At 42.7% G+C, this 12,665-nt stretch overlaps 1 protein-coding gene across 1 annotated transcript in view; it reads right to left on the bottom strand.

Annotated features, from left to right (window-relative positions):
• Positions 1-12,665, bottom strand: part of SNX30 (sorting nexin family member 30) — a 48,764-nt gene that overhangs the window by 6,373 nt on the left and 29,726 nt on the right. The window contains exons 4-7 of the mRNA XM_082335819.1: positions 10,795-10,953; positions 8,202-8,397; positions 7,351-7,550; positions 1,909-1,995 (exon numbers count right to left, since the gene is read on the bottom strand). Coding sequence (XP_082191945.1) covers positions 1,909-1,995; positions 7,351-7,550; positions 8,202-8,397; positions 10,795-10,953 — 642 coding nt within the window. The remainder of the gene's footprint in view (positions 1-1,908; positions 1,996-7,350; positions 7,551-8,201; positions 8,398-10,794; positions 10,954-12,665) is intronic.

Genomic DNA, 12,665 nt, shown 5'->3' with positions numbered 1-12,665 from the left:
CAGGTAAGAAGCACTTCACCACTGTCCTTGTTAGAAACAGAAAGGCTGCAGACTCCGCACTAATACTGTTATGCTACTGTTAAAAAACACCACACACACTCCGCTTTCGGTGTAAACTTCAGCATTCTGAGCAGTATTTGCTGACAGACATTTACAATAGCCCTACAAGCCTTCTGTGTTTATAAGCCACTGAGTTCTAAGCTGATCATCTCAATGCGAGAACAACCTAAAGACACCGACGGAGCTGTGTGAAGCCCATCTGATTATGTGTACAGCGAGTCCCAGAATGCTCTCCAGTGGAAGAGATTAACAAGTAATGATAGGCCCTTATTTTGTGACCCAAAAGTACGTCATTTTTCCCTTAAGGTTTTTGGTTTTGTGGGTTTTTTTTGTTTGTTTGTTTGTTTTTTAAACATAATTTCTGCCAAATCAGCTAAATATGCCAAAAGGAACACAAATGCTGTTCACTGTGTAACCCAGCTCATGATCCTCTCTCTGCTTTTAGTTTCCAGCAAGTCATAAGCTTGCTATGCTAGCCACAGCTCTGAGCTACCAGCTCTTAGAGACAAGGACATTCCCTCCAGGTGGAAAGGATCTGAAAAATGTGAGCTAGTATTTTGTGAACATGCACGGAGTTCTATCAGTTTGCTCAACTTCGTCTTGTAAACGACACAAAAGACTCATGTTAGGAAAAAAGGTACAAGGAGTTGCCAAAAGATATGCTTATACTCTGGAGAGGAGACATAAGCATTCAAAAAATTCTTAAGACAGCTATTTAAGTGCTGTGCTTTACACAATGATCCCATTGAGAGGCGAGACGCAAAAGCTTTTTAGTAGGTGAGAGACTAGCAAAGTTCAGCAGTTCCACTTCATCAAGGTCTTGATAGAGTCAACTGCCTAGAAACCTCGATTGGCTTGCTGGATATGCTAAATTTAGTTCCCTCTATCCTACACAAAACTTGTTACAATACGTGCTTATACAAAGCTACCCTGAGGAATTAAGAGTACATACCACACTAGCCAGCAGTGGGGCAGGCAAAAGACTAAAATTCAAGAGCACCACAAGATACCTAAGACACCACTATTTGTAGAGCCCGCGACAGACGCCAGACCAGAAAAATACCAGTTTGCATTTCTATGCTCTGTCCTCTTCAGATTCTTAAAGACATTATGTGTACCTCCTGCCAGATTATTGTACAGTAGTCCTCATACTGGAAATTCATCCATTACTAATCAACACAAAGAGGAAGGGGAACCAAAAAAACCCCAAGCAGAGGAAGGGAACAAAACCTGTTGTCATTGTTGGTTAAAGTTGCAGGGATTAAAGGTAGGGCTTTTGCACGTTGCTTCATGCAGAAAGCAGGTGGCAGCACAAGCACGCCCGTTTACAGCTCTGCTCTGCATGAAGCCCAGCCAAAACCTGTCTCCCAGTGACACCTGCTGTGTCTGTTCAGCATCGCACAGAAAGACCTCCGTATCAGAAGGGGCAAAACATAGTCTTCCACAGTCAAAAGAGGTATCCTACAATACAGTTCAGCAGTGCCAGGGCTAGGACCCTTAACTCAGCTAGCTGACATACTGCTAAATCACCAGGGACTGTTCTACCACTGCTTCAGTCCCTGCCACTAAACATTCCAACTGACTGCTGGATGTTGTTCGAGCATTACACAGGTCAGAGCCATCCTGCTCTGAATGGTGGGAGATCAGTAGCACAGAAGTTGCTAGACAGGTTATATATGTTCATACCCAGGTCTTTATTTCACACCAGCTTGCCAAAAACAAACTTCTGTCCTGCAAGAAATTGCTTATACTGCAAAGAAGCTGTCAGACCCAGGCAGAGCAAGTTTTGTTTCTCCGTTCTTCTCAGGTAGTACAAGCTGTTTTTGTAGAGTAGTTTTAAGTGCTAACCTTTGGACGGTCTTCTTTTTTCAAGGCTACTGCTTCCAGTTTTGCTTCATACTCCGCTTGAACTTGGTCTCTCTTCTTCAACACGTTCTATGGGCAAGAGAAAAGACAGATGTGACAGGGTCCCTCTTGTTCCTTCCCTTCCCAGCCTGCAAAAAACTGCGAAGTGATACAGCTTAAGTGCTAATTCAGTCTGAAGTCAGATTTTCCTACTTACTTGGTCCTATTTTGCAGTATTTAGGGAGTAGCTTTTAAAAACAAAGACCACTTGCTCTCCAGCAGCTGGCAGGGTCAGATAAAATTCAACTTTTGGACAAGCAGGAGGCATGCAAGATAGACGCTGTCATGCAACCATGAATATAACCCTGACTAAGTAAATTCAATTCATCAGTTGACCTATTATTAGCATGAAAAGGATATACACAAAAGCATCAAAGCTGTCAAGGACTAGTGCAAAGCTTCTGATATCCTCAAGCAGCAGACAGACAACAGTGTGGGCTAAGAGACAGGAAGGCCACCACAGAAGGTATTTCATCTCCCTTTTCACTTGCAAAGACTCCTCAAAATCCTTTATAGCAAGCTGTTAAATTCTTGTGTTAGAACAAAAGTAAGCTTTGCTTTTAGATCAGTTTGGGGGGTCTGGTTGTTGGTTTAATCAAAAAAATTAAAACTTTGAAATGCATAATTTAAGTGAAAAGCATTGAACTATCTGAGTGAGTTTCACAAGCAGTAAACATTTTATTGACAGAATATTCTCAGAACAGAGAGCAAAAGATGCCACCCTTATCTTGCACTACATCCACAAGCCAAGATCTCCACTAAGGTGATACTACAGTCCTACAACTTAAAAACAGTCACAGAAGTTAGTCTTTTTAAGAATATACCTTAAAAATAAGCAGTTCTGGGTCTGCAAGAGAGGGCAACTTATTTCTTCAGTCTTCACAAGGAAACAACTAGTAATTTTTTGTAACTCAGTTGATGCAAAGTTATTATTAAAAATGCTCAGAGGGAAGTCAGCCAACTGCTGAGGCACCTGTAAATTTGAACTTCTCTTGCAGCCAGCTTGGCCAGTTCATGCTTCACCTTTTCCCTTCTGCCACCCAGAAGGAATTACCCCATTAGGACAAAAGGAGGTAACTAGTCATTTTAACAGTTTCAGACAAGGCTAGTAGAGCAGAACTAGTCATGTGCACTGCTACCTACAGAAATAGCTGTTTAAAAGAGTACTTCTCAGAGCTCTAAGAGCCAGTCTAGACAAGATCTATTTCCTAATTAAAGATGTACAAATCCTGTATCTACTAATCATCACCTTCCCCCTCCTCCCTCTTAAGCCAAGGGAAAGTCACCAGTGCAGTTGCTCTAGAGCAGAGATGGGAGATGCTGCAATCAATATTCTTACAAACCTCAGTCCATGATAAATAGGAATGGCACCCCATCCACAAAGTTGCTATTGGTTTAGGCAAAAAAAAAGGGGGCAAAACTGAAAAATTCACTTTCAACAGCTTAACCCTCCCCTTTGTCCCCAAAGGGATGCAAGCAAGCATGCCATTGGTTGTGTTTGCTTGAAAAACCACAACATTCCCATTCCTTCTGGAATCCAAGCAACTATGTGGAATAGCCCTTAAGTGACTGAGGTTACCAATGCAACAAAAGCCAGAAAGATTTAACAGGTATTTCTACTTTGTATTGCCTCTTGAACCTCAGTCAACTGAAATTTCTTCTCAGAAAAACAACTGCCTCCAGCAATTGCATTCAGCCTTTAGGAGCCTGGAGTTAGTGCAGTAAGCTGGAACTGTACCAGGAGTAGCCAATGATTAACAGGTATCAGCAGACTAGATTCAAAGGGCAGGTGTCTTATTTCTCCTTAAGTGCTCAAGTCCATCCGCTGTGGACCATTAACAATATGCTTCTGAATACAGCTTTAAGTATCCATTAATGGCTGACCCGTAAGTGGTGAGAAAAATATTGCCTTCCCTTTCCCTTCTCCCATATGTGAAAGTGTTTCCTCTGGCACCTCCAGGCAATCTCTTCTCAGTTGTAGATCAATGCATTAATGCTTCAGCAGCTCCTCCAAAAAACTCTGTACCAAATACCCCCAGACATACCCCAGCCCATGCAACACTTCTGCTAGTTAAGGCCTCACTTAGAGACATAAAAATTTTGAAAATAAAAATAATTTTTAAAAATTTAAAAAAAGTTGGAAGAAACCAACAACAAACAGAAAAAAAAAAAAATCACACACCACATTTCAGCTATTTGGGGACAGAACTAAACCACTCGCCCCTGTACAAGCAAGACTTAGCTTGCTTTCACTGAGGCAGGTCCTTCTCCATTTTGTATTTAGTTGAAACATTTCACCTTGGCCGCTATCTCTGAAGGAGCTTCAGGAGTTTGCCATCAGCCTCCTTTCTCAAATTGCAATCCTACGCCATTTGCACACCACACAGCTTCCTACTACGACTAGACCTCACAAAAGGATGCTTATTTACTGCACGCCTTTAGAAATACAGTTAGCTATTCATGTGGTGCTTGCTTTCAACATGCATTAAAAGTAATGTCCAAACATACAGCTGGGGATCACATCATCTGATAAGCCTTTCTATCAGCGTTAAGCATACAGAGTTCATGTAGCATTTTCATATCAGCACTGAATTACGTAGAGCAGAGTTCGTCCTCTACATTTGCCTCCCTGAGGAACACCAGCGTACCGCAAAAAACGTGGTACCACACATCTGCTGACAAGGGCCTCGCTGCACCAGGATTTGAGATGCTGCCTGGCCATCTCATACACGGCTTGCATTTTAGAAAAAGTCTCTTCTAGACGCTACCAGCACATATTTTAACTCAAGCCCACAGCGCCAGCCTCTCCCCACTTCTGCAAATCTTTCAAATGAACCCAGAGACAGGGCTTCCCTGGAGTCAGCCAATATTTGTTTCAACCAGAACTACTGGGCTTTGCCTCCATATGTGCCGTTCCCTCAGGCTGCTCCCCTGCCAGGTACAACCATGCTCCTGAGGATACTAAGGTGAACACTGACCTCTAAAACAGGGAAGATAACCTGGCAGTTCTTACTCTGAGGGACATTCACCCAGCTAGAGATTGCTCTACAACTCAAGTTCCCATTCTTAAACCTGGGGTACTGTGTGCAACAGAGAAAGCTGTCAAGGTTGCACTGCACTCCTAGTACCTAAAGACTTACCTTCCATCAAGCACCCTGTCCAAAAACTGTGCTCTGAAAGACCAAAACAGACTTTAATTTCACAAGCAGGCCTCACAGCAGCTATGAATAGGACTGCACTGCCAGTGGACAGCCCTTTCAGCAGAAAGCCTCCTGCACTCCAAGAGTAGCCTCCTTTACAGTTACTTACTCCGTTTTATGGAGTCTGGGAAGACAGTTCTATAGCTGCTTACTGCAGAAATAGCAACAGACTGATATTTTCTAGCATAAGAAAACTGCACTTGGTATGACCTGAGAGATTTCAGTTTGGGTATTTGGGAGGGAAGGAAAATAGGAACAGTCTGCCTTGGCTAGCAATAGTTTTCATTCTTGATTTTCAGACAGAGTAAATCTAATGACATGCCCAAACTAGACACTAAGCAGCATGATCCTTATTTGCTATTAACTGCTATTTTGCAAGTGTGGCTTCTAGATCCAACCAGTTCCAAAGCACCAACACTATGAGTATGCCCAGTCCATTACCAAAGAATAACCGACAGGAAGAGTGAATCCCTTTGGGCACCAGAATGTCAAGTCAACGCCTAAAAATTAAGCTAAAAAGCAAGGGTTTCTTCAGCTGAAGAGGTACTTCAGGCAGTTAAACAGCACTTACCACAGGCAGAATGGCATTAACGACTTGCAGCTAGGCTACCTGTTGGCTTGGAGACAGCCCCATTCTAAAAGGACTCTTGTCAGATGATGGCAAAGACACTAAGTGCAGTCTCCTGTGGTAAGTGCTGTTTAACTGCCTGAAGTACCTCTTCAGCTGAAGAAACCCTTGCTTTCTAGCTTAAAAAAGTTTTCCCCCCCCCGCTACATTTGTGAAAAGCGCGTCTCACAACTCAGCTTGCCACTTCAGATGCCACCTCCAGTAGGCTGTGGCATTTGTAGCATCAAAAGCCACATATTCTGGGCTAAAAGCTTTAACTACTGGCCTCATGCTCTGTTTATTTATAAGTACACACACACACCCCTTTCTACAGAATAAGGATAAGTCTGAACACCCTGAGTCAAGGCTTCCAGCTACAGCTCAGGGTGTTCCAGGAATAGTTGGGTGTTAATAGTCCTGTAAAGAAAACATACCTCGTTTATGCTGGTGTCAATACCATGACTACAAAAGCAAAGAGTATACTCAGGGAAATAGTGCAAAGCCTCCTGCAAGAATACTTCAGCCAGGCAAGATAGGAACCATACAACTAGCCATCTGAAGCTAGGAAAAGAAATCTGCAAGTAAGTGTTTCAATTCTCAGTTTGAGAAGCACAGGATGACTAAGATTAAGATGGAGAAGGACTACCACGTTCAGACTGTAGGTTTACAACAGGCTATTAGATCTCTAAAGGAGTGCATACCATAGCCTTGTAACAGTTGTTCCAAGTGGAGAGTCCTCAGAAGGAATTTGTCTGTTAGTACCCTACAGAGGGACTCCTAATACATACTGTACCAAAGGCATGTGTTGAAAAGCTCTAACAGCCCAACTACAGTCCTTGGTTTCGGATTTCAGTGCCATTAACTCAGTAATTCTTTTCCCCGTGCAATGGGATCGACTACCAATGCTCCTTAACTTCAAAAGAATAAAAACTGCACTGAAGTACCTTTTATTACTTCCACATAAGCAGTAAGAAATCAAGTTCTTACAGAGATTAAGAGTCACAGAACATTTTTAAGCAGTTATGCAGAACTTAACAGAACTTTACAACAGACATGTCCTGCCTAGGGTATGGGGATGAGAGAAGCAGCAGTGCCTGTCATTGGGACACATGGTTCTAAAAGGAGCCACCCAACCCTGCTCCATACAAGTGACACAAGCTGCTAATGCTACCTTTTCTGCAGTGCCAGACACTGACCCAGTAGTGAACAGCTGAGCCACGACTAACTTTCTAACAATTCAAAGAGAAGATTCTAGGCAGCCACTGGATGTCTCCTATAATGTACCACCTGCCACTCCAACGAAGGAGCAACTCTTCAACACTTTGTGTGCACCCTAGCATTACTGACCTTAGCTTGACTGAATAGCAGAGCAGATAGATAATGCTACCCATGCAGTACCCTGCTACTAAACATACCTGGTTTTGTTTTGATTATGAAAACATCCTCCTACTTAATGTATTATTTACTTCCCTACTTTTCCCACCACCAACCTTCTCACCGTTAGAAAGAATGAACTTGCTGATATATCATTCCATGCAAACACAATGACAGCGTCTTCTGCCACAGGGCTCTCTTTACCTTCATCGACTCCGAGTACAATATATATTCCCTAAGCACAGGCAGGAAGTCTTCTGTCATGTCTTCACTGAGTTCTTCAAGAGCTGTGCAGCAGTTCCCAATACAGGCAGACACCCCTTCCAGTGGCTCTGATAGCTCAACCTCCAGCCCTCCCCAGGTTGAATAAACAGGTCCATATTCTCGTAGTTCCACCAAGTATTCTGCAAGAGGCAGATGGAAAAGTAGATTAACAGAGTAAGAGTGAGGCATAAGGATCTGCAAACACTCACACCAAACAGGAGAAACTATGCACCAAGCTTGGCAAACATTAACTCCCCCAGGAGTCTTGTGTTGCATTAGCATCTTAACAGACAGCGCTCTATGGCTGCACAGGTGACAGGTCCAAGTTGCCTCCTGCTGACCATTAACTGCAGACCATTCCTACAAGCTTTCAGTACGAAGACACTTGCATCTGTGCAGTAGCCAAAGTCTTTTTTTTAAACACAAGTAAAACTTGGTTCTGTTAAGACAGGTCTGTAAAGGTTATCTTTGTCTAGGAATTCCATCTGTACTCCTCCAGATGGAATCTACAGGTTTTTCTCCCCCAAAAGCCTTTCCAAAAATAACCCTAGTAAGAAAGTATGCTGGTATAACAACAAGAGCGACTTTAAAAAAATATTTGGAGAGTTGAGCTAAGATACTGTGTTGGGCTTCGGGCCTGTTTTAAATCTGCAAGAGGCATTAGATTTTGCTCTGTGTGTGGCTCATTACAGGCCAGAATCATTGACACAAGTTGTCTTGGTCACGCCGTTAACCAGAACAAGATACAGAGCGCTCAGACTGAAGTATGGTAGAGCACCTTGCATTCTTACCCAACTGTTCCTTGATAATCCGTTGTGCTATTCTGTCAATGGTACCAAGCTTTAGAGAGAATGTGTCTAGATATTCCCCGATGGCTGCAAACTCCAGTGGCCGACTTCTTAATTTGTAGCCTCCTGTGACGTATTTGACAGACTCCCCCATCTTTGACAGCAGTGCCATTCCTTGCCTTTTGTAGGCATTAAGATCCTAAAAAGTTAAAAAAAAAAACAACCAGCAGTTTAGAAATATTTCACTTGCATGTTGGAAGATTAATACAGTGAAGGATACTTTCCAGTCAAGATCAAATCTTGTGAAGGCGCGAGATTACATGTGACACATAGCCTTGGACAAAACCTCACTTTGTACAAGCTGTACAGCTAAACACAGTTTCAAGACTACCTCTAAATGGAGATAAGCTATCCAGGAGAACGGCATGAAGTGCATTATAAATGAGTAAGTAGTCCATATTTGCACATGGCCAGACTTTCCCATGTTCCTGTACTGTCACCAAGGAAGTAGTGATATTAACAGCTGTGTTTCCACCAATACTGTTCATGACATTCATCCACACATACTTTTAAGTCATAGCCCACAATACCAGTATTATGCAAATGCACCAGCTGGCTCTTGTGACCTAGTACCGAGCTACATATTGCATGCCTGTTTGGGTCAGCAGCCTCCTCACACCAGTTGTGTGGTCAGATAGGAGGCAGGGGAAGACTGTACACAGAAAAGCACAGCATGGGGAGACTTAGCACAGCTTCTCTGCAAGACAGGCTGCAGCTCCGGCTGTGTCAGATGTAGCCACGCTGCCTGCGCAGAAAGCTCAAACTTCCTTCCCAACGCTTTACAGACAACTTATGTTAACAAGGTTGTTTACCTACAATCTTCAGGGGATTTCACCTTGACAGCACATCAGAAAAAAATGGTTTTAGTTAGCCAAAATGCCATCCGTTTCACATTTTACTCCTTCCAGCAGGAGTCACTATTCAACACCTCAAAACAGGCTTAAGAGGTGTAACGAGGTTATCCTATGCAGCCTGAGGAAGAGATGTTTTCAAACCAAGTAGACCTATAGAGGTCATCAAACCAAGCAGACCTATAGAGGTCAAGAAACAAGACATGGTATTACAGACTAGACTAAAAGCTTAAGTGTTCTTTAAAAAAAAAAAATACAACAGACTTCTTCAAAACATTTACTATGGTATCCTCTCCAAGTACTTATACATGTCAGGTATGTCTGATTACGAGAACCTGACATCTTAGCAGCTACTATAATTTTGAATTATGTTTGCATTTAAATGCAGTGGTTCCTTGACTCTTGCCTTCTGCCTGTCCTAAGCACCACCTGCAAGCAGGCATCAGAAAAAGGCCCTTTAACTCAAAATTATTCACTCACTCTCTCAAGCATTCTGGTGTCTTGCTTTTACCAAGCATTACTAGTCCAAAGAGAGAACTTGAAGAAAGGTTGGTTTCTCTTTTTCAACCAGGAGGTGGTCTCATGACTTCCTGCAGTAACTAAATTCTGAAGTCCTAGCAGACTGAACTGACACCTCACTGCTGCAATACAGCAAGTTCCAACACTACAGACAGCCAGAAGAACACATGTCCTTTTCCCTCAGCCTCCCTGGATGTTCCGTATTCTCAAGGCAAGCCCTGCTCAGGGCTGAGGATAAAGCCCTTACCATTCATTTTACAGGGGTGGGAGAAGATGACAAAGCAGCTAAGAAAGCTGCATCATGCTTTGACAGCTGAAAAGCAGAACAAAGCTATCTGACATTTAACTATCAAGTTCCTAAACAAATTTTGCATTTCTAGCTTGTTTCAGCCGTTAAATTCACCATGGAGGCAAAATAAAAGCGAACTGGAGATTGAGTCTCACATTACCAGCAAGAAGAGCACAAGCCCGAAGTGAGCTCAAATTAAGTGTCACATTTGAGTGAGCTAGTGTAATGTGAGATTGGAAAGACGTGCTTTTACAGCTCTCCTCGCTTATCACGTCAAACTCAAGCATGACTCTAGGTTCTCCTAGTCTTATTTAAAATGCAGTTCAAAAGACACCCAAAGAAAATTGCACAGTTGATGGATGAGTCACACAGAAGATGAGCATGAAGCTGTTGACCAAGAAAAAACAAGAATGAGGTCTTCACAGTTAGTTTTGAGGGCAACAAGTGCAAGCAGTATAGAAGGCACAGACAAGAAAAAAGCCAAGAAATTTGCAAGTTTATGTGCAAGAGAGATATTTCCTTCTCCCCAAAAGAAGATTTCACAAAGTCTATAATTTTCTAAATTCTGAACCTCTCTTGCATCAGAGCAGTATGTTCTAGACACAGGGATACAAAACAAGCAGGTCTGGAGAACTGAATTTGTAAATATGCAGACCAACCCTTCCTTCAAGCAAAGGGAACCCATACGGTAGTCACACACACGGGTCTGTCACACACAACATTCAGGGACCCCAACAACTCTCTGGTATTCTAGAGGAAGTTCTGACCTGCACATGTAGTTTTATTCATGCCTTTTAACCTTCATTTCAAAAGAGACTGCAAAGATGCCTGTTCTGTTGTTGCTGTCAATGGCTGTATTTGAAAGCTACTGACTTACCTTGGCTGTGAGAAACACGTTGAAGTGCTCATTAAAAGAAAGCACTGGGTGATCAGTTATTCTCTTCAAGAATTTGTCTAATGCTTTCCTCCTCGTCTCCACGAACTCTTCAGAAAAGCGATCGACAACACCCTTCACCACAAATTTCTCAGGAAGAGGCTGTCAGAGACAAGCAAAACGCACAAGATTCAAAAGACCAAAAATTTGCTTTGCTATTTGGAAACATACAAAGCAATCAAATTCCAGTCTTAACAGGAACTGAGATGTTATGTTTGCTAACGGGAACCATACACCAGATGGGAGACAAGCCCTGCTCTGAATTATCCTTTAGCCGGTCTGGCCTAATGCTAGCAATTCTACTGAGTGGCTTCAGCTGAGAGCTACACCAGTGAAGCTCCGACAGTACTCACACTAAGTACTCCTGGCATAGCTTAGGGTGTTCCCCGCTACTGCTATCCACGCTCAGGCTCCAGCTCCAAAGGAGATGCCAGCAGAGCTGCACACTATTCACTGCAGCAATGCACACAAACACACCCCCTAATGTTGAAGCAAGGCTGCTCAGTCCAAGGAAACTCAGATAATTTAACAATTCTACTTACTCTTCCCCCCCGCATTCTGAACAGTTTAGAGCTCCTGGACAGGGCCCTTCTGTGGAGGGCTGATAGTCTCAGTGATAGCACCACACTGAGCAAAGACAGGCGAGCAGGCTTGACACAGCATATGGTCGAGTAGTCCAGGCTGCAGCCTTCCTGAAGCACCTGCACACTCAGTCATCTATCATAGCCAACATTCCTGAGCATGTTTGTGTAAGTGACAAAGGTCTGCCAGCTCTTTCATCTTACTCCTATTTTGACTCCACCAGTTCATCTCTGCAGTTCAGCTTAACATATAATCCCAAATCTGCCTCCAGACTTGCTAGTTCTGCAGTCCCTCCTGTTACACTTAGACTCCAAACTTCAAAGTACCACTTCAGATGGAAGATAAATCTTTAAGCTTCAGCATGGTTAGTCTCAGCTCTACCACTAAATCTGCTTTTGTTCTCTCCAGACAGCATGGACTCCAAGATTAATACCAGTTTTAAAATTGTGCTTTGCTTTTTATTCTTGTGAAACAGTCCACCCAGACAGGTAATCTGCTTACTCTTAAACTAGCAATGACAGCCATTTTCACCCAATTCAGGAATCAGGATTCTCCTCTGCAAAGAGTCTTTGTCATCTGAAATCTGTGACAAAAGTAATTAAAAGAAAAAAAAATTGTGTATGCATATGCCTTTCCCACCATACCCTAGCTGGTGTGGGATGTTCATGAAGACTGCACCTCCTGAAAAAACACAGCCAGCATGACTTAGCTGCAACATAGCTGCATTTTGACTGCTACAATAAGTGCATACAATTTAAGACTTATCTTATTATGCTTAGCATTCAGATCAGTCATTCTAGTCAAACCAATGTAAGGTACACTCTGATTAGACTTCTTCAGAAGAGTAATGCTTAGTGCAGAAGTCTTCAGGGAGGAAGAAACTCTCTTCCCTTGCTTTGTAAACTTTAGCTGGGATTCTATAATTTAGGAAGTCACTACCTCAGCACCATATGCAGGAGGAAAAGGACAAGCTGGAAGACTAGTTTAAATAACCCTAGTTGAACCAAACACATGCAAACAGGCACTGAATAATCACTAAATTTTGAGTATTTGAGACCCACAGAAGGGTGCACCTCTACTACAGAGACTTCTGCCATTTAACCTGGTTTTAGCTATAGCAGTAGTTATAGTCCTTTACATTTTAGGCCTTCAGAGGTCCATCCCAAGTAGTCATTACACACAGCTAGCAACTGATATCCTGCTTTAACTGTGTGTTACTTATCTACCTTTTA

The sequence above is a fragment of the Platalea leucorodia genome, assembly GCF_965183815.1.
Source record: "Platalea leucorodia genome assembly, chromosome: Z".
In the NCBI taxonomy this organism is placed as follows: Eukaryota; Metazoa; Chordata; class Aves; order Pelecaniformes; family Threskiornithidae; genus Platalea; species Platalea leucorodia.
Note: the sequence above shows the minus strand (reverse complement) of the source record. Positions and strands in the feature narration are given on the sequence as shown.